This window comes from Phyllostomus discolor, chromosome X (assembly GCF_004126475.2).
Source record: "Phyllostomus discolor isolate MPI-MPIP mPhyDis1 chromosome X, mPhyDis1.pri.v3, whole genome shotgun sequence".
Classification (NCBI taxonomy): domain Eukaryota; kingdom Metazoa; phylum Chordata; class Mammalia; order Chiroptera; family Phyllostomidae; genus Phyllostomus; species Phyllostomus discolor.
This window is the reverse complement of record NC_050198.1, coordinates 2,872,060-2,891,221: the sequence shown is the minus strand read 5'-3', so window position 1 is coordinate 2,891,221 and position 19,162 is coordinate 2,872,060. Positions and strand designations below refer to the sequence as shown.

General features: G+C 44.4%; 1 protein-coding gene across 2 annotated transcripts in view; it reads right to left on the bottom strand.

Annotated features, from left to right (window-relative positions):
• Nucleotides 1-12,253: 12,253 nt before the first annotated feature.
• Nucleotides 12,254-19,162, bottom strand: part of EGFL6 (EGF like domain multiple 6) — a 51,404-nt gene continuing 44,495 nt past the window's right edge. For both annotated transcript variants that reach the window (XM_036016526.1, XM_028523412.2), the window contains exons 11-12: nucleotides 16,504-16,769; nucleotides 12,254-12,809 (exon numbers count right to left, since the gene is read on the bottom strand). In XM_036016526.1, coding sequence (XP_035872419.1) covers nucleotides 12,699-12,809; nucleotides 16,504-16,769 — 377 coding nt within the window. In that variant the 3' untranslated portion in view covers nucleotides 12,254-12,698. The remainder of the gene's footprint in view (nucleotides 12,810-16,503; nucleotides 16,770-19,162) is intronic.

Here is a 19,162-nt window from a genome sequence, read left to right as displayed (position 1 = left end):
ATCTTGCTTGTGCCCACTGCACCTAAGCTCAGGGCCCCCTCCACGTCTTCCATGACAGACCAACCTCATCTCAATTCCAGACCAAAACAAGTCACTAACTAAAATTCTAATTACAAAAAAAAAGCATGATGTCTACTGTAGGCTAATCCACTGGGCTGTAGGGACTCTAGGAGTCAAGCCATTGGAGGACAAGGAAGGGTCCAGTTCCCAGAAGTGGTGTGTGTGGACCACACTGGGTAACCTTCATGACCATTCCGCACCTCGTTTTGCTCCTCTACAAAACGAGGGAAATCCAACATCCTAGGATTCATGTGAGAATTAAACTAGATAGTCCTTACAAAGTCCTTAGAACCATGCCTGTCACACAGTAAGCCTGCCTGACAATGACACAGGTCTACAATGAAAAGGTTTGGCATGTATGTACCATACCAGGCACTATTCTAGAACAGGGAGGTTGGCAAACTTTTTCTTTCAAGGACCCAAAAGTAAATGTTTTACTTTGCAGGCCATCTGATCTCTGTGTGCACTCCTCAACTCTGCTGATCCTGTAGCAGGAACAGCGGCCAATGACGATACATCAATGAATGGGAATGGCTTTGCTCCAATAAATCTTTTTTTTTTTTCAAAGACAAGGAGGCTAGGTCGGGCTGCAGGCCACAGTTTGCTGATCCGTTTTTAGAGCAGTGCTCTCCAACAGAAACATAATGCACGCCATGGAAAGAATTTAAAATTGCCTAGTAGCCATGTTCAAAAACAAACAGGTGAAATTAATAATACATTTTATATAACCCAGTGGATCCAAAGTACTGCCACTTGAACATGTAATATATATAAAAAGATGATTGAAATACTCTATATTTTTTCATACAAATTCTCAACAGTTTACTCTTTTATACTTCATTCACAACTCAGCTTGAACTAGGCACATTTTCAAATGCTAAGCAGCCTTATGTAGCTAGTGGCTACCATTCAGGACAACACAGATCTAGAGTATATGCAAATATAGATAATGCTTAGATAACCACCTATACCGCCAGCTTCTGAATACATACCAAAAACAGAGTTTACACAACGCCAGCAAGGGCAGGCCCTAAATATCTGTTGACTGAATGCAGGCGAACACTTGTCAATATGAACTAATACTATAGCATGGGCAAGGTGCACACATCTGCACATCTCTGGCCTAAACCCAGAAGAACAGAATGATCAGAGCAAAATGTCCAAAAGCTGGTAAGAAATCAGCAGTAACCTAGACATGTTTAGATCTTTACAGCTCTCCAAGATCTAAGGAGAAAATTTAATTTTCTAGCTGTAACCCACGTACACTTTTCCAGCTACACAAGGAGCCCCTTCCCCCTACAGAGACAAATGCCACAAGTTGGTAAGGGCGTTCAAGTATCTGAATTGTCACTCAATACCGAGCTGGGGCCCTTTTATGTTATGCTGATCCCTAGCAAAAGTACCGCGAGGGGAAGGGATCAGCCCGAGGGCCCGCCAGGGTTCTCGTTCCAGGGGGTGAGGTGGAGCGACAAGCAAAGCCTGCTGCCAACTGTCCCAGGGTGACAGCCTGTCACAAAACACACAAGCACCGCCGGCCCCGAGAAATCTGGCCACCCAAGCGACCTCATCAAGGGAGGAGAATGGGATGAAGGAACTTTAGAGTCTCCCCAGCCCAGAGTGCACCAAGACCCTCCTCCCCACCACCCTCACAGACCCTCCCCCTCCTCGCTTCGCCCCTCCCCCTTCCCCCCTCTTCCTTTGGACCCCCCTCCCAGCCCCAGAAGGCCCGCTCAGGGGGTACAGAGACCCTCCCCGAGCAGGGGTGGGCAGAGATCCAGGCAAACCGAACCCAGGGCATGGCTCACCGAGAAGAGAAGGCGAAGACGGGGAGCCATCAGCAGCCTCCACGTCTAGAGAGAACTCGCGGTTTCCAGGGCCAAGTCCACAGAGGCTCAACCAATCAGAGCCCGCAGATTAGAGAGCAAGGCCCGCTGCATTGAGCGCATGCGTGCTAGGGAAATAGCGCCTGCGCAGAGCGATCAGTGCCCATGGGGCAGCCTTTCTGCAGCTTTCTGGAGGGTGTCAGACCAGGGCCCAGAGTCCAGCTTCAGAACTGGGATTGGAAAAAGTTGCGCGGCTAATGTTTTTGAGCAGCAATGTTGAGCTACTCAACAACATACCCTTTCTGCTTCCAGTCAAGGCAGTGCTCAGTTAAATATTGACAAAACTTTGGGCAAAATGTTATCTATTTAACACAGTAATTAATTCCTCAACTATGTGTTGCACCCCTGGCATACATTAGTTGATGTGACAGTGGTAGGCATTCACTAAGTAGCCATGTGCTTCCCACACTAATCACCTGTACACATCCTTCCCTGCAAGGGTCCAATAAAACCAAAGTGATGGTAGAATTAGAGAATGTGGCGACCTTCTCTGCTGACCCCCTCCTGTAAGGTACCTTGGGGGAAGGTTCACAGAAGTAGGGCTTTCCTCTGGATTGGATACTGCCAGAAAGCAGGGTGATTTTATGAATCAGCACTGTAATATACCTTACCTAGAAGAGGGGAAAACGACACCAAGACTGAAGCTGTAATTAGTAATAAAAAAAAAAGCAGCTGTGACAAAACTTTTGAAATACTGTAGGTCCATTCTGGATGTAACCCAATAGACGTAGTCTCAAAAGTTTATTGCTATCAGATTGTTTCTATTACAAGAACAAAGTGAGACACCTATAAATCTGATCTATTGAACAAGCTGGGCTTTGTAGGGTGTATGTAAGAAAAAAGTCATTTTTTCCCTCACTATTGCCTTCAAACAAGGTCTGTGGTCTCTCTCCCCTCCCCCACCAATGGCTCCTCCGGGGCTGGAGATTGAGGCCTGAGCAAACCCCACAGTTTTTCCAATTACTGTCAGGTACAAAGAAATCATTTTATTTTTTAGGCTGTTAAAAAGTCCATTCTGCCCTGGCTGGCGTAGTTCAGTGCATTGAGCACGGGCTGCGAACCAAAATGTCGCAGGTTCGATTCCCAGTCAGGGCACATGCCTGGGTTGCAGGCCACGGCCCCCAGCAACCACACATTGATGTTTCTCTCTGTCTCTCTTTCTCCCTGCCTTCCCTCTCTAAAAATAAACAAATAAAATCTTTACAAAAAAAAAAGAAAAGAAAGAATGGGCCCTGGCTGGCGTAGCTCAGTGGATTGAGCGTGGCCTGCACACCAAAGCATTGCAGGTTCAATTCCCAGTCAGGGCACATGCCTGGGTTGCAGACCACGGCCCCCAGCAACCACACATTGATGTTTCTCTCTCTCTCTTTCTCCCTCCCTTCCCTCTCTAAAAATAAATAAATAAAATCTTTAAAAAAAAAAGTCCATTCTGCCCTGGCTGGTATGGCTCAGTGGATTGAATGCCAGCCTGTGAACCAAAAGGTCACCAGTTGGATCCCTGGTCAGGCACATGCCTGGGCTGCAGGCCAGGTCCCCCAGTTGGGGCTGTGTGGTGGCAACCAATCTATGTATCTCTCACGCATTGATGTTTCTCTCCCTCTCTTTTTTCTTCTTTCTAAAAAGTAAATAACATCTTTTTAAAAAGTCCATTCTAACCTAATATAAAATTTTCAATTATTCATCCAATTCAAAGCTCCGACCTTCCCTCAGTTCAGGTGTGTTTTGTAACTCTGTGGAATAGCAGAGGGAAAGACATATGGATTCATTTCCTCATCCACCTTATTGTACCCCTTTTCTGCTTATTCCACTGTTTTCTGATCTCTCCTGGGTGAGGACACGAGGAGAAAGGAGTGATTTTAAAAAAAAGTCTTATCTGAATTGTGTTGTAGGTTGAATGGTGGTCCCCCCTCCCAAAAGATATGTACACTTCCTAACCCTCGGAACCTGTGAATGTGACCTTATTTGGGGGGAAAAAAGGGGGGGATGTGGGGGTCTCTGAAGATGTAATTAAGTTAAAAATCTCAAGATGAGATCATCCTGGATTATCCAATCCACGTGAGCCCTAAATCCAATGACAAGTGTCCTTATAAGAGACAGAAAAGGAAGGAACACAGAGGACAGAGGGCCAAGTGAAGACGAAGATGGACATTGGAGGTAAGCAGCCACAAGCAAAGGGACTCCTGGAGCCACCAGACCTGGAAGCAATGAGGGATTTCCTCCTAGAGCTTTTGGAAGGAGAGTGGCCCTGCTAACCCCCTGAAGTTGGACTACTGGCTCCAGAACTGTGAGAGAATGAATTTCCATTCTTTTAAGCCACCCAGTTATGGCAACCAGAGGAAACTAATATGATCAATGATGTTACCACCTAGTATTGGAACTCTGTGTTCTAATGTCCGAAGGCCGCCTCTCTTCTTCTTTTTATAGGTTCACTTTTGGGTTTTTTTCAGAGTCCCCACCCCCACTCCCCAGCCCCGGCTGGGAGCCCTTTCTCACCCATTCTCTGGTTGAGATGATACACTAGTTGGCCACTAGCTCCTGCTTTGGGCGGCATGACTCATCCAACCTTTTTCTGTTTGGTCACCTTATCTGCAGACAGGCCGCTGGGGCAGTGTCCTTCAAAAACAACCTACGCCCAGCCACTTGCTTGATATGTGCTTAGCCCATAGGAAAAACCAAGCCACCCCCCCGACAACTAATCCCTGGGAGCAGAGGCCGCTCCCTCTGCAGCCACTCTCTTTGCTGTCATAGATAGCCCTAGGCAGCCCCAGCGGGCTTCTTACCTGTTGAGTTTTTCAGGAGAGTCAAGCACCATTTCTTGTGCCCTTTCATGACACGGGAATCTGTCCATCCCTCCGAGTGGTTCTCTCAAACTCCCCTCCACTTGCCTGGAAGGTGGGAGGAAGCTTGCAGAATTTTAACAGGCCTCTTTCACCCTTGCCTTCTCTTTTACATAAGCTGAAGAGGGGAGAGGGTTTGGGGATGGCAGACATAGTTTGGGCTCTCCACTTAGCGCTGCATAGATTGTCTGGCATGTCTCTTTAGCATCAGTGGGTACTTAACAGCGTGTTCCCTGTTGGTGTCTTGGGCAAAACTGCAAGTCAGGAAGAGTCCCATTTAACACCCTGTGTATCTATAGTAATAATCTTTAGGTCATTTTCATACGTCTTATTCCCCTTTCCAACGCCACTAGTCCATTTTGTCATATCTCTAGAATGTGAGTTATTCTACCATAGATTTGTGGCAACAGATTAGCAGAGAAATGAAGGACCAGCAAGTCTGGCTTTTAAATCACTTCTTGGTGCAGATCATAGGATGGAAATTCAGAGGCAAGGAAACAATATTTATACTACTTGCCTACTGGGGAGGCTTCAAAATTCCATTTAATTTGAAAAACATGCCCTGGCTGGCATAGCTCAGTGGGTTGAGTGTGGGCTGCAAACCAGGCATCGCAGGTTCAATTCCCAGTCAGGGCACATGCCTAGGTTGCAGGCCACAGCCCCCAGCAACCGCACATTGATCTCTCTCTCTCTCTCTCTCTCTCCCCCCCTTCCCTTCCTTTCCCTCTCTAAAAATAAATAAATAAAATCTTTTAAAAAAAGAAAAAGAAAAATATAGCAAAGGTACAGACTTCTGGTCAAGATGGTGGCATAGGCAGACATGGCTAGTTTCTTCCCACAATCCCATCAAAATTACAACTAAAATATAGAACAACCATCGCTCATGACCATCAGAAATCAAGCTGAATGGAAGTCTCATGACTATGGAATTAAAGAAACCACATCAATCCAGACTGGCAGGAGGGGCACAGACACAGAACAGGCTGGTCCCACAGCCACTTGTGGTGGACAAAAATTCAGGAGGGATATCTCCAGAGCAAGGAGTCCCAGCCCCATGCTAAGCACCCCCAGGCCAGGGTTCCAGTCCCAGGAAGATAAGTCCCCAAACCTTCTGGTTGCAAACACCAGCGGGGATTGAGTCAGTGGAAAAAAACTTCTGGAGCCCCAGGCAGTTCCTCTTAAAGAACCTACATGTGGACTCACGTACTCAGACTCACTCCCCCTAGGCTTCAGCACTGGGGTAGCAAGATGAAAGGCACCAGTGCTATACAGGGAGGAACTGAAGTGTCTGGCAACAAGGCAAGCAGAGGCCATTGTCCCTTTTCTGAATCATCCCCCCACAGAGCCACAGAGCTAGCAGGCTGGTGCTGTATCTGAGACTCCTTCAACCTGGCTAACACTGTTTGCCCTGCCTTGGAGATCCCCTGAGACTCTGCCCCACCCTACCTACAGGCCCACCCAAGCTGCTTTTCCATATGAATGGCTGGTCTTGGCTCATGCTTCACAACTTCCTAAATCCTCTCAGACAAGCAACAGCTGGCTTCAGTGAGCCCCAGGCCCGGTACTACCAGCAGCCAGCCTAGATTCACAGCTTGGCTTCACCTGGGAATCTCCAAACCCAGCACAAGTAGTAGTCATCTCAGTTTGCTTTATAACTCAGGCAGGGTGGCCACAGACAAAACACAGGTGGGAGTTGACCTTGGCCTGCACCACCCAGGAAACCCCAGAGCCTGCACCCCCCAGTGGACAGCTACAGACCATGACAGAGCTCCACCACCCTGCCCCTGCACAGCTAATCCCCCACGGAGGGGAGAGGGTGTTGCTCAGTGGTCACAGCCAGTCCTTGCAGCTGACTGGCATGGGTAAATCCCTCCCATTGATCCGCCAACAGCAATCAAGGCTCAGCTACAAGAGGAGCGTGTACTCAGCCCACACAAAGGGTGCACCAGTTTGGGTTAAGAGGAGTCTGTGCCACTGGACCCTATAGGACACCTATTACATTAGGCCACCCTACCAAGACATGGAGTGAAGGCAGTTCTACCTAATACATAAAAACAAGCATAGGGAGGCTTCCAAAATGAGGAGACAAAGAAACATGGCCCAAATGAAAGAACAGATCAAAACTCCAGAAAAATAACTAAATGAAATGGAGATAACCAATCTATCAGATGCAGAGTTCAAAACACTAGTTATAAGGATGCTCAAGGAACTTAGTGAGGACCTCAGCAGCATAAGAAAGATCCAGTCAGAAATGAAGGATACGCTAATCAAAATAAAGAACAATTAACAGGGAAACAACAGTAGAGTGGATGAAGCTGAGAATCAAATCAATGTTTTGGAACATAAGGAAACAAAAAACAACCAATGAGAACAACAAGATGAAAAAAGAATCCAAAAAATGAGGACAATATAAGCAGCCTCTGGGACAACTTCAAGCAATCCAACATTCACCTCACAGGGGTGCCAGAAGGAGAAGAGAAAGAGTTAGAAATTGGAGATCTGAAAAAATAGTGAAAGAAAACTTCCCTGATTTGGGGAAGGAAATAGACATGCAAGTCCAGGAAGCACAGAGTCCCAATTACGATGGACACAAAGAGGCCCACTCTAAGACATGTCGTAATTTAAAATGCCAAAGGTTAAAGGTAAAGAGAGAATCTTAAAAGCAGAAAGAAAAAAGAAGTTAGTTACCTAGAGGGGTGTACCCGTAAGACTGTCTGCTGATTTCTCAAAAGAAACTTTGCAGGCTAGAAGGGGTTGGCAAGAAATATTCAAAGTCATGAAAAGGGGGGACCTACAGCCAAGATTGCTCTACCCAGAAAAACTAACATTTAGAATAGAAGGGCAGATAAAGAGCTTCCCAGACAAGAAAAAAACTGAAGGAGCTCATCATCACCATTATTATATGAAATGCTAAAGGGACTTATTTAAGAAAAAGAAGATCAAAACTGTGAATAATAAAATGGCAATGAATACATATCTATCCATAATTGAATCTAAAAAACAAACTGTAGGAGGAGGACAGTCTGCCAGCAATCCTGATGTGTGGACTGCTCCATAAAATCCTCACTTCATTTTGAGCCTCAGGTTTTTCTTTTAAAGGGAGGTCATTTTGTGACAGCAGTTCATCAGAGTAGCAAGACATAAGCACCAAACTAAAAGAATCACTGGTCTGTGCTGCTTCCGTGTCTTTTGTTCCTGTGCCATGTAGCTTCAGGGCTCATTCTCATGGGCTGACTCTGTACACACCACCCATGGCCCTCCTTTCATTCTATAGCTAGGGTGTGCTGTCAGCAGGAACCACTCATCAAAACAACAATATAAAGGATAACCATGTTCATTCCAGGTCTTCTAAGTCTTCAGGGGGACACACATTTGGCCAGAGTGCACCGTTCTGATTTATGGTGCCTAAGAGAAGCATTTTCCACTTGGGCTTCCTTCCCCTTCCCTTCCCATAACAACCCAACACATTGTTCTTGCTGCATCATTTGGCTCATATAATAGTTGTTATTAGGTGTTCTTCATTTCAAACATGACTCAAACATCCCTCTAGGTAACTAACTTCTTTTTTCTTTCTTAGAAAGATAAAGATTCTCTCTTTATCTTTACCCTTTGGCATTTTAAATTATGATGTGTCTTAGAGTGGGCCTCTTTGTGTCCATCATAATTGGGACTCTCTGTGCTTCCTGGACTTGCATGTCTATTTCTTTCACCAAATCAGGGAAGTTTTCTTTCACTATTTTTTCAGATCTACAATTTCTAACTCTTTCTCTTCTCCTTCTGGCACCCCTATGAGGTGAATGTTGGAATGCTTGAAGTTGTCCCAGAGGCTGCTTATATTGTCCTCGTTTTTTGGATTCTTTTTTCATCTTGTTGTTCTCATTGGTTGTTTTTTGTTTCCTTATGTTCCAAAACATTGATTCGATTCTCAGCTTCATCCACTCTACTGTTGTTTCCCTGTTAATTGTTCTTCTAGGTGCTGAAGAGAATGAAAGCATCAAGTCCTTTGCCGTGACAAAAGTAAATCATTTAGACTGATATGTTGACTGGAACAATGACACGTAGTTAATCCCGGCTGCTATGTGCTAGGGCCCACATGGTAGACTTTGGTGGGTTTGGGCCAGCAGCTTTCAGCCCAATTTCTGAACAGCTTGTTAGACACCCCCACCTGTCCTAGCTAGGGGACAGCCACATGGCCCAGCCTGGTCTGATTGCACACCCCTCCCCAGAAGGTGAATTTTGAGCAGAGTAATGTGGAGACTAACGTGGTGACAGATCATTCTGGAAATGGTGGCATCCTGATGGGCAATGGCTTTTTTCCTTACCTCTGTTTGTAGCCCATCCCAAAGCTGGGTCACTGGTCTTTTCACCTGCCTGCATACTTCTGCTTCTGTACTGCAAATTCCCATGGACATAAGTTAGCTGAGATCTGTTTCTGTTGCCTGCCACCAGCGAACACTCACTGGCACAGCCCCCATCTAAATGGAGCTGTGAGATTTGAGGGCCATCAGAGGAGAGTCCCTGATTTTACCATGGTGCTGAAATTGCCTCCTTACTCATTCATTTGTATGAAGGCATCGGAAGTTGCTATTATAAAACAGAAAATATGCCCTGGCAGGTGTGGCTCAGTGGATTGAGCACCGGCCTGTGAACCAAAGGATCGCTGGTTCGATTCCCACTTAGGGTATATCCCTGGGTTATGGGCCAGGTCCCCAGTAGGGGGCGTGCGAGAGGCAACCACACACTGATGTTTCTCTCCCTCTCTTTCTCCTTCCCTTTCCCTCTCTCTAATAATAAATACATAAAATATTAAAATAAAATAAAATGAAATAAAACAGAACATATTAGTCACGGCTACAGTTGCAGCTGTTTATTCCCAACCTTTGAGTTATCTTAGAAGAGTAGCATCCCGTCGCTTACTGTAGGACCGATAAGAGTTGACAGGAAAGAATGAAAGTTCTGTAAGATTGGATTCTTCAAGATCTCAGGGGTGACTGGATTGAAAGAAGCATGAGTTAGTTCACAGGATACTGGGGAAGGGAGAAATGGAGCAAAGTGGGGAACAGAGATGCCCAGGACAGTCCTTTTAGTTGTTTGCCTGGTAGCAGCCACACACATATGCACAGACTGCCACAAGGGGGCACTGCTGGCACTCTGAGAAAGGGTCTGAAAAATGAAGGGTGCAAGTGGAAAGTGTCTCACCTTCAACAGGAGAGCAGTGTGACCGCAGTGTGGTCTCATGAGGAAAAAGATTTTTAAAAGACCGGTGACAGGGAAGAGGTGATGATAACTGGAACAGAGGAGGTCCAAGAACTGTGAGGCCAGGATACTGGATGGGCCATATGCACAGGTTGGTTGATAACATGGCTAGGAAGGACAGAGGGCTGTAGAGCTCCTTAACGGCACCTCCGATGAACAATGGCTTTTACATGGGGCCTGAGAAATAAGAGGTTGCAAACAAGAGTAGGGCATGAAAGATGCTGCCTTCAACTCCACACCCTGACATGTGTTCAGTGTGAGAGGATGAGTGGCAGTTATTTGGTAAGGCTGCAGGGGTACAGGAGCCTCTGGGAGAGAGCTCAGTTCAGCTAAGGTTGAAAGATGGAAGACATCATTAGCATGCATTAAGGTGAAGCACAGTTTGTTTGCCAGACCATGCAGTATGTGTGATGGGAGAGGAGCAGAGATAGTGGGAGTTAGTGTCCGAAAGAGAAAGCCCATGAGAGTGTGGGGATGAGCAAGTGGAAGAGGGTGGATGGAGGACCTGGGGGCTTTGCACACTGGATGCCGTCCAGGGTCAACAGATACGGGAGTTGTGGCTGAATCGGCTGACCTCAGGTTTCCTCAAAGGAGGCAAAGTATGATTCAGTGCTGGTGCAGGGTAGAGCTCCATGACACTACTGGCTATTGATTGGGCTTTAAAACCATCTGTTGGTATTTAAGTGTCTAAGAAGTTAGTCCCCAAGACTATATGCTCTTGTGGTGGAAATGGCAGAAGCAGCCCTCAAGAATCGGCACGTGGTCACCTGAGTCTGGATTGTGCCTTGTTTGAAATCCTAGGTGGGCCAAGGAAGGATTTATGTTTCTTTTACTTCATACAAGGTTGAGTAGTGGCCAGTCTGGGGCAGAGGCAGAGATGCCAGAATGTCATCAGTGACCCAGGCTTCCTCCCGCTAGGCACTCCTTCGTAGAGTGTGGCCCTTGCCCTCATGGTCACAAGGTAACTCCTAGAGTGCCTGCCTTCACAACCACACCAAAGGCAGGAAGAAGGAGGAAGAGATATGGCAAAAGTGGGCCACCAGCCAAGACCCATCTTTAATGATCCTTCCTGGAAGCCCCAACAATGCTTCAGTGACTTCCTTCAACTGAAAGAGATTTTGAGAAATGCAGTCTTTTAGTTGAGCACGTTGTCCCCTAACCCCCCAACCCAGAAAAAATATATTTTACCAACCCAGAAATATATTTACATGTGGTTATATTAGTAAGGAAAAGGGTGAGAATGGATATTGGGTAGGTAACTAGAAGTCTCTGCTGCCGATATAGAGAAACAGGAAATATTATTATTCAGTTCAACTTAGCTCAGCTTCATACATTCATTTTCTATCCAGAAAGGAAGTCTTCTTCAGATTCTACCACAGTATTCAAAACCACATTCATCAGTTAGCTTTGGCTGTGCAACAAACCACCCCAAATTGTAGTGTCTTAAAACAACCATTTTATTGTGTCTTACAGTTCTGTGGGCTGATTGGATATAGCTGGACAGGTCTTTAACTGATCTCACTAGAAACGCAGTTTTGGGGGTTTCTATAACTACTAGTTATCCAACAGACACAGCTACAGCCCTGTGTAGAAGTAATTCTTTCACACTAAAGAAAAACAATGTTTCCTCACCCCCCCCCCAAGAGATTCAGTATTAAAGAACTTTAAGAGTGAGGCTACAAATATTATAGATTAATAAGGGACCACCTTCTCTCTTTCCCTCCTCCTATGGCCCAATGCTTTCCCTGCTTTAGGGGAGAGCCAGCAAATATCTAGGGAACCTTTTATTTGGAAGCTATCCTGGAGCAATTCATGATTCAGGATCTTAAAGCAGAATATCCTTTCATCCTCAGAGAATTCACTCAGGATTCATTACCACGCAAAGCTGTTCTTGAATTTGGAAGAAAAGAAACAGGGAAAAAGGCATCCATCTTTCCTTCGAGTCCTGTTGCCTTCTTAATTTAGTTTTATGTTCTCCGAGGCCTTGAATTCAACAACTTATGCTAATTTTCATTGCAGTTATGAGGCCTAATAAAGTAGTCATGTGTTCCCATAATAGGTAGTCATTTTAAGAATTTTTAAGAATATAAAGTGTTTCCATGGAGAAAGAATAAAAACCATGTTTTCCAGCAAAGCAAATAACCATACACATAACTAAGCACAAAATCAAACAACCACAGTTTCTTGCTTAGAAAGAACTTAAGCCATGAGACAAGGTGATTATTTGGATATTATTATTACAAAGAATTTAAATACACAAGTCTGGCTACAAAAGATCTGGTTAAGCCACTTAGGTAAAAGTCTGTCTGTGATGTCATAGTTTCTAAGATGTGCCACAAAAGCCACACAGTTAAACATTCCTCCGTTTTGTTTTTTTGTAACTCTAGAAATGTTGTGTAGAGAGGTTCACTCACACATGTAGACATATGAGATACACAGGGGCTGAACGGACATTTCCACATTTTACCAACCCAGAAATGAATTTAAAGCGAATATTGATGCCTCTCTACAAGAAAGGCATCTTACAACAATGTTTGTGTTGGTACATTGCAATTTTCCAGTTTGCATTTTTAAAATGGAGGGGCATCTGTGATGACATATCAAAACCCAGACACGTGACATTAAAAGTCAAATATGAAGACAGAGCAGACAACGGTAGCATTCAAGCACCCACGGGTAAAAGGCCGTCGGGACACAAGCCAGACACCAGCACCACACCATCTACTGCAATCTCTCCGGTGTTGCCCTTGCCGAGTTCTGCTTCAAAAATGATCTAATAATGGAGAGGGGATAAAAAATTACTTCAAAATATTCGACAACAATGATACAATCAGACTCTCTAACAGCTACTAAAGAGGACTAACCTCGTGTGTCCCTATTGCACGGAAACAGGCTTTGACATTGAGTAGCCAGTAACATATTCTATTTTTCCATGTGACAGCTATCTGTGCTGAGTGAGTTATGTTCAGAGAAAACTGAAACACCCAAAAGAACCTGGAAACCCTTGGAAAGCTGAGGAGGGTAAAGTGTAAGAAGAAATTTTTTAATTCCCACTTCAAAACACCCCCCAAAATAAAAGAATGTGATTTTCTTAAAAAAAAAAAACTGCCTAAAAGAAATTTAGTATTCCCTGTGAACATCTAATGCAAAACTATATAGTTGAAAGGGAATTATTTTGATGCATTTAGATTTTGGTAGTTTATAGTAACATAGTTATTTTTCTTAAACTGTTGATTCACGTATTCAGCAATTATCTGGCATGTCATTGTTTTCATGTGCTGAGAAATGTATCATAATAGGCTATAATCACTTTTATCTAAGACACTTATTAATAATCATGAGAGAAGCAAACTTCTTTATACTTTAGAAATTTCTACCATATAAAGAACAGAAGATGAATACTAAAAAAACCTTATCTTCAGATTGGACCCAAAATGACAGGGGTGACTCATTTAACAAAATTAAAGATATACAGTAACTATTTTATGTTCACTCATTCACCTAAAAATATTTTCAAAGAAATATTATTAAAATAAATTTTTGCTGAATGATGCATATAAGTTTCTTCAATTTTGTAATGTTTTAAAAAATAGTTCATGTTACTTTTATAATCAGAAAAGACACTAAAATATTTTTAATTCAATAATTATGAAAGTAATAACAGTTACAACTTACGAAGCACCTATTAAATACCATTTATTGTAAGGAGTAGCAATAAAAAGGGTACTATGCTTAGTGTGCTCTTTAATTCTTTAAATCTCACTATCAGAGATAAGCAGATTAGAGGCCAGCAAAATTATTCTGATTCAAACATGATTAAAGTTACTCTGAATCAAACAAATTAGAAAGAAAAGACTATCTAATTTGGAACATGTTATTCTTCTTTAAAATGCCACACACATGTACTTCCGTCAAAATGAGTTCAACAACATGCACTGTGTTTGTACTGTGGACATAAATAGATTCAAATATGTATTCATGTGGAAAGGAACATGCAAAACGTGGAAGCATTGATGTTACTGTGGAATGGTTATGAATCTTTAATTTTTTTTCAATAAAGTGATTTCCCTTTGTCTTCCCTAAGGATTTTATTTTTTTTAATTTTATTTATTTATTTTTAGAGAGGGAAGGGAGGGAGAAAGAGAGAGAGAGAGAAACATCAATGTGCAGTTACTGGGGGCCATGGCCTGCAACCCAGGCATGTGCCCTGACTGGGAATCAAACCTGCGATGCTTTGGTTTGCAGCTTGCGGTCAGTCCACTGAGCTACGCCAGCCAGGGTTCTCTAAGCATTTTAAAAATGAAATTGAAACTCGCAGCACATTGGCCTCGTAAAGAAAGGTCCTTCACGGATCGTGCTCACAATACCAGCATGCACCTATTCACCATCCTCAACAGCATCTCTGTCCTGCTTCGTAAACAATCACGGGATAGTTTTCAAGGATGAAGTGGTTTTAGGCTTGCTGTCATCACTGTTCTAATCTCGCAGCATCTCCAAAGACGGGAGGGGGAGGCTTGGAGGGACAAATGGGGCAAAGGGAGACTGTGACTGCCCACTGCCTGGACTGCCCTCTGTTGCCCCCAGGCTACTGGGATTCATTTTCTTGAGAACGGCTGCACACAAGTTATCACCAAGCAGCAAGTGGTAGCTCCACTGGGAATAGGAATTTCTTCCTCTCCTAGTCTCCTCTCGGGAAGGAACTGCTTTCAGGAAGATGTCCTTCTGAGTATTTTTCAAAAGTAGTAAGTCAGCCCTGGCTGGTGAGGCTCAGTGGATTGAGTGCAGGCCTGAAAACCAAAGGGTCGCCAGTTCAATTCCCAGTCAGGGCACATGTCTGGGTTGTGGGCCAGGTCCCCAGTACGGGGCGTGTGAGAGGCAACCACACATTGATGTTTCTCTCCCTCTCTTTCTCCCTCCCTTCCCCTCTCTCTAAAAATAAATAAAACATTTGTTTAAAAATGTAGTGAGCCAAAAAGCAGACCTCTAGGTGGGTTAAAGAGGGTGGGCAGGTCTAGACTTTGGGATATGATGGCCTCCCCATCACTGAAATCCCTGACTGATACTCCAGGATAACTAACAATAAGCATCAGAATAATTAATTGCCATCCTAATTTGTCTTGGTGTTTAACTGCATTTTTCCTTATCCTGGTACAAAAATATTAGGCAGGCTTCTTATGCTGTCTTTGAGAAAGGGCATTTGCGATATAACCATTGAAAGCAGATTTTTCTACAAGTCAATTCCTTCCACAAGCTCAACCTCCTTGAGTAGACAACGCTCATAGAAGGCGGAGCGGCCTTGGGTTCCTAGGAGGTCAGCTCTAAGTCCTTGGAATATTCTACCTCCTCCGACCAACTTTGGCCATGCCGGGCAAATTGATGTGATTTATGGTGGGGCCTGGAGTCCCACAAGTATCAGCCTGACCTGTGGAGAGGCTGGAGACTGAGTAAGTAAGGTCAGCCACAGGGTCAGTCATGTGGGCAGGCCGACCCCCAACAAAACCCTACAACGCCAAGGCATGGGTGAGTGTCCTCGGTGGGCAGTACTTTGTGTGCATGGTCACGCATAATTGCTGAGAGAATTAAGAGCTCCCTCTCTCTATGACTCTACTGGTAGAGGACGACTGCAAGCTTGTGCCCAGTCTGTCCTGGACTCTGCTCTCAGTCCATATTCTTCTGCTGTGACTAACTGTAATCATGAATGTAATAGTTTTCTTTGCATCCTTCTGTGGCATCACAGAATGTGAGGGTGGTTATGGAGTCTCCAGACAACAGCCACTTAAAATATGACCTTCTGGTTTTCATTCGTTGTGATAAGTGCTGGGCATAGGACAAATGAGGAAGATACACTTTTCCACATTAAGGAATTTATAGCCTGGTTCGAAAGGACACTGGTGAAAGGGGCTGGACACACAAACCAACCGTTCCTCCAGAGCATGGCATTTGTGCACCTGACAAGCATTATCATTATTTGTGCTGATTCATTGCCTCGCCTAGTTTGTTCCAGGACATAAGCTCTTTTTTCCCCCTAATTTTATTGTAATCATTGTTCAAGTACAGTTTTCTGTCCTTTACTCTCATCCCAGCACACCCACCCATCCCTCCCCACCTCCCTCCCATTTCTACCCCCGTAGTTTTTGTCCATGTGTCCTTTACATTTGTTCCTGTAAACCCTTCCCATTTTACCCTGAAATTCCCTCCCCTCTCCCCTCTGGTCACTGTCAGCCTGTCCTCTATGTCAGTGTCTTTAGCTATATTTTGCCTGTTTGTTTTGTTGTTTAGGTGCCTGTTAAAGGTGAGATCATATGGTATTTGTCTTTCACTGCCTGGCTTATAAGCTCTTTACGTGTATGGGGAAAAGCCTCATTTGCCTTTGCAGTCCCAGAGCCTAGGTACTTCAGGAAGCATTTTGTTTGCCAGATCATAGAAAATAATGTCAATGTCTAGTGGAATACTCTTTTTCCACTTACGCGTTTGGTAGTGTCAGTCCCTTGATGGAACTGAATTTTCCCGGTCTTCCACCTTCCATCCTCACTCTTGGTCTCCTCCCATGCCAGAGGACTGTTCCTGCTTTTCACCAACACTCGAAGTTTCCCTACTTTGTCTCCAGCCAGCCAGTAATGAAAGAGCAAACAGAAGTTGCTTTGGGGCTGCAGGTCAGGCAGGAGAAGTTTCAATCGGCCGATGTCCTTCTCATGGCCTGCCAGGGCCGGAACTGCCATATAGTAGCCAACGGCTTTAAGAAAAGAAATACACACCATTAATGAGGCCACTGTAAAGGGTTTGGCTACAGCGTACAAAATAGCTATAAAGAAAGAATGGAGCCCTGGCTGGCATAGCTCAGTGGATTGAGCGCGGGCTGCAAACCAAAGCGTCACAGGTTCGATTCCCAGTCAGGGTACATGCCTGGGTTGCAGGCCACGGCCCCCAGCAACCACACATGGATGTTTCTCTCTCTCTCTCTTTCTCCCTCCCTTCCCTCTCTAAAAATAAACAAATAAAATCTTTACCAAAAAAAGAAAAGAAAGAATGGGCCCTGGCTGGCATAGCTCAGTGGATTGAGCGTGGCCTGCAAACCAAAGCATTGCAGGTTCGATTCCCAGTCAGGGCACATGCCTGGGTTGCAGGCCACGACCCCCAGCAACCGCACATGGATGTTTCTCTCTCTCTCTCTTTCTCCCTCCCTTCCCTCTCTAAAAATAAATAAATAAATAAATCTTAAAAAAAAAAGAAAGAAAGAATGATAATCCTCTATAGGGAAAGCTGAAGTTCCTTTCATTTCAAACACAGGAACAATATTATCATGCTAAAATAGACTTCAGGAAATCGTGGAGTTGAAGTCCTTTTTTGTGTAGAAAAGGCAACTGAGGGTCAGAGCAACCGAAGACCATGTTTACATTCACAAAGCTTGGCAACAGCAGAGATGGGGTAAGAATCTAATTAAACGATCCCTTAGCACTGTGGGTGATTTGCAGTTGGTGCAGAGCTTGTGCTCCAGAACTTGGTTTTTTGAACTTCAGAATGCATTTCCCCACCGAATCAATGATACGTATGATAGCCAGCTCTCTAGGTGTTTCCATAGCATGGTATGTAATCCACAACAGACCTGAATGTATATTAACAGTTTCATGGAGCTCAACCCGTGTAACATATCATTTCAACCTGGGATTTCAGATGACAGGAACGCATCCTCTATGCCTAAGCGTCCATCTTCTGAGTATCTTTTAATCAGTGATAGTAGATGTTTGTTTATCTCCCATCTCCTGGTTGTGGCTTTGATGAACTTGGGCAAAAACTCTCATGGAATGGGGTCTGAAGAAGTTGGTAAGAAAGACGGATTATTCCTGCAGAAGCTCGGAGGAAGACACGGGGGTGGAGTGGAGTTTCCTGCTGCTGAAATTCTTGGAGACACTTGAGGACCCTGGCTGACATGGCCTTAGTTTTCACCAGACTCAGAGACTCTCCAGTCTTCTAGTCAGCTACTAAAGTTGTCAGATTCATCAAATAATAATACAGGATGCCCAGTGAAGTTTGAATTTCAGATAAACAACATGCCTGAGAGATATGGAAAAGTATTTGTTGCTTATCTGAAATGTAGGCATCCTGTGCTTTATTTGGCACCTCTACCAGCTACATTGTCTCCTCCGTGACCCGCTGTGACAGGTTTCTCTTTCTTTTCCAGCTAAAACCCACTTCAATCCATCTTTGAGTTTTTATCTTCTTAATGATGTTGATTTATCCCGTGGTTCTTTTATTCTGTTTAACTCTGTAGTCAAAGACAAGCCCACCTACAGATGGAGGTGCAGAAGGGGCAGAAGTATGGTTTGGGTGATGCAAACCCCAGGGTCTTCTATGAATTAGGTGTTTGTTAATAGGGGATTTCCCACTGGTGGAAATCCCAGCGTAAGACATTGCTGACTGTGTGAGCGGTCGAGATCCTGCAGTAACCTAGCAGGGGTGTCCAACCTTTTGGCGTCTCTGGGCCACACAGGAGAAGAGTTGTCTTGGGCCACACATACAATACACTGTGACTCGTGATCACAAAAAAAAATCTCATCATGTTTTAAGTAAGTTTATGATTTTGTGTTGGGCTGCATTCATAGCCATCCTGAGCCACATGCGGCCTGCAGGCCAGAGGTTGGACACCCCTGAGTATGGTCTCCTAGTGTGAGACAGCTGTGGTAGACACAAATTTAGAGATTCCATGATGTTAGAAAGGAGGAACTCAGGTTAGTTATGACAAGATAGCGTCTCCAAATATGGATTCTCTGGACTGGTTAAACTTGCCCTGTGCCTGCCCTGATTCTTTAGCAGTACTTCCACTCACACAGCTCACTGTGTGGGGTGCATGCCCTCCACTGTGATCCCAAATTCTAGAAGGAATTCTTGTTAGGACACATCCAGGCTTCCTGATTGCATGTAAGGGCTTGAAGGAAAAAAAACCTCAGGAAAGAATTAGTCTAAAGGAAGGGTCTAGAAGACAGATCTATTAATGGAGGAGTAAGCCTGTACATCCCCCAGAAAACAATTGGTTTGGTAAGAAACTGGAGTCCCTGAAGGTATAACAATTGTCTCTAATTATATTATAACCCTTAGGAGACAGGGATTCAATGTATTCTCCGAATAGGA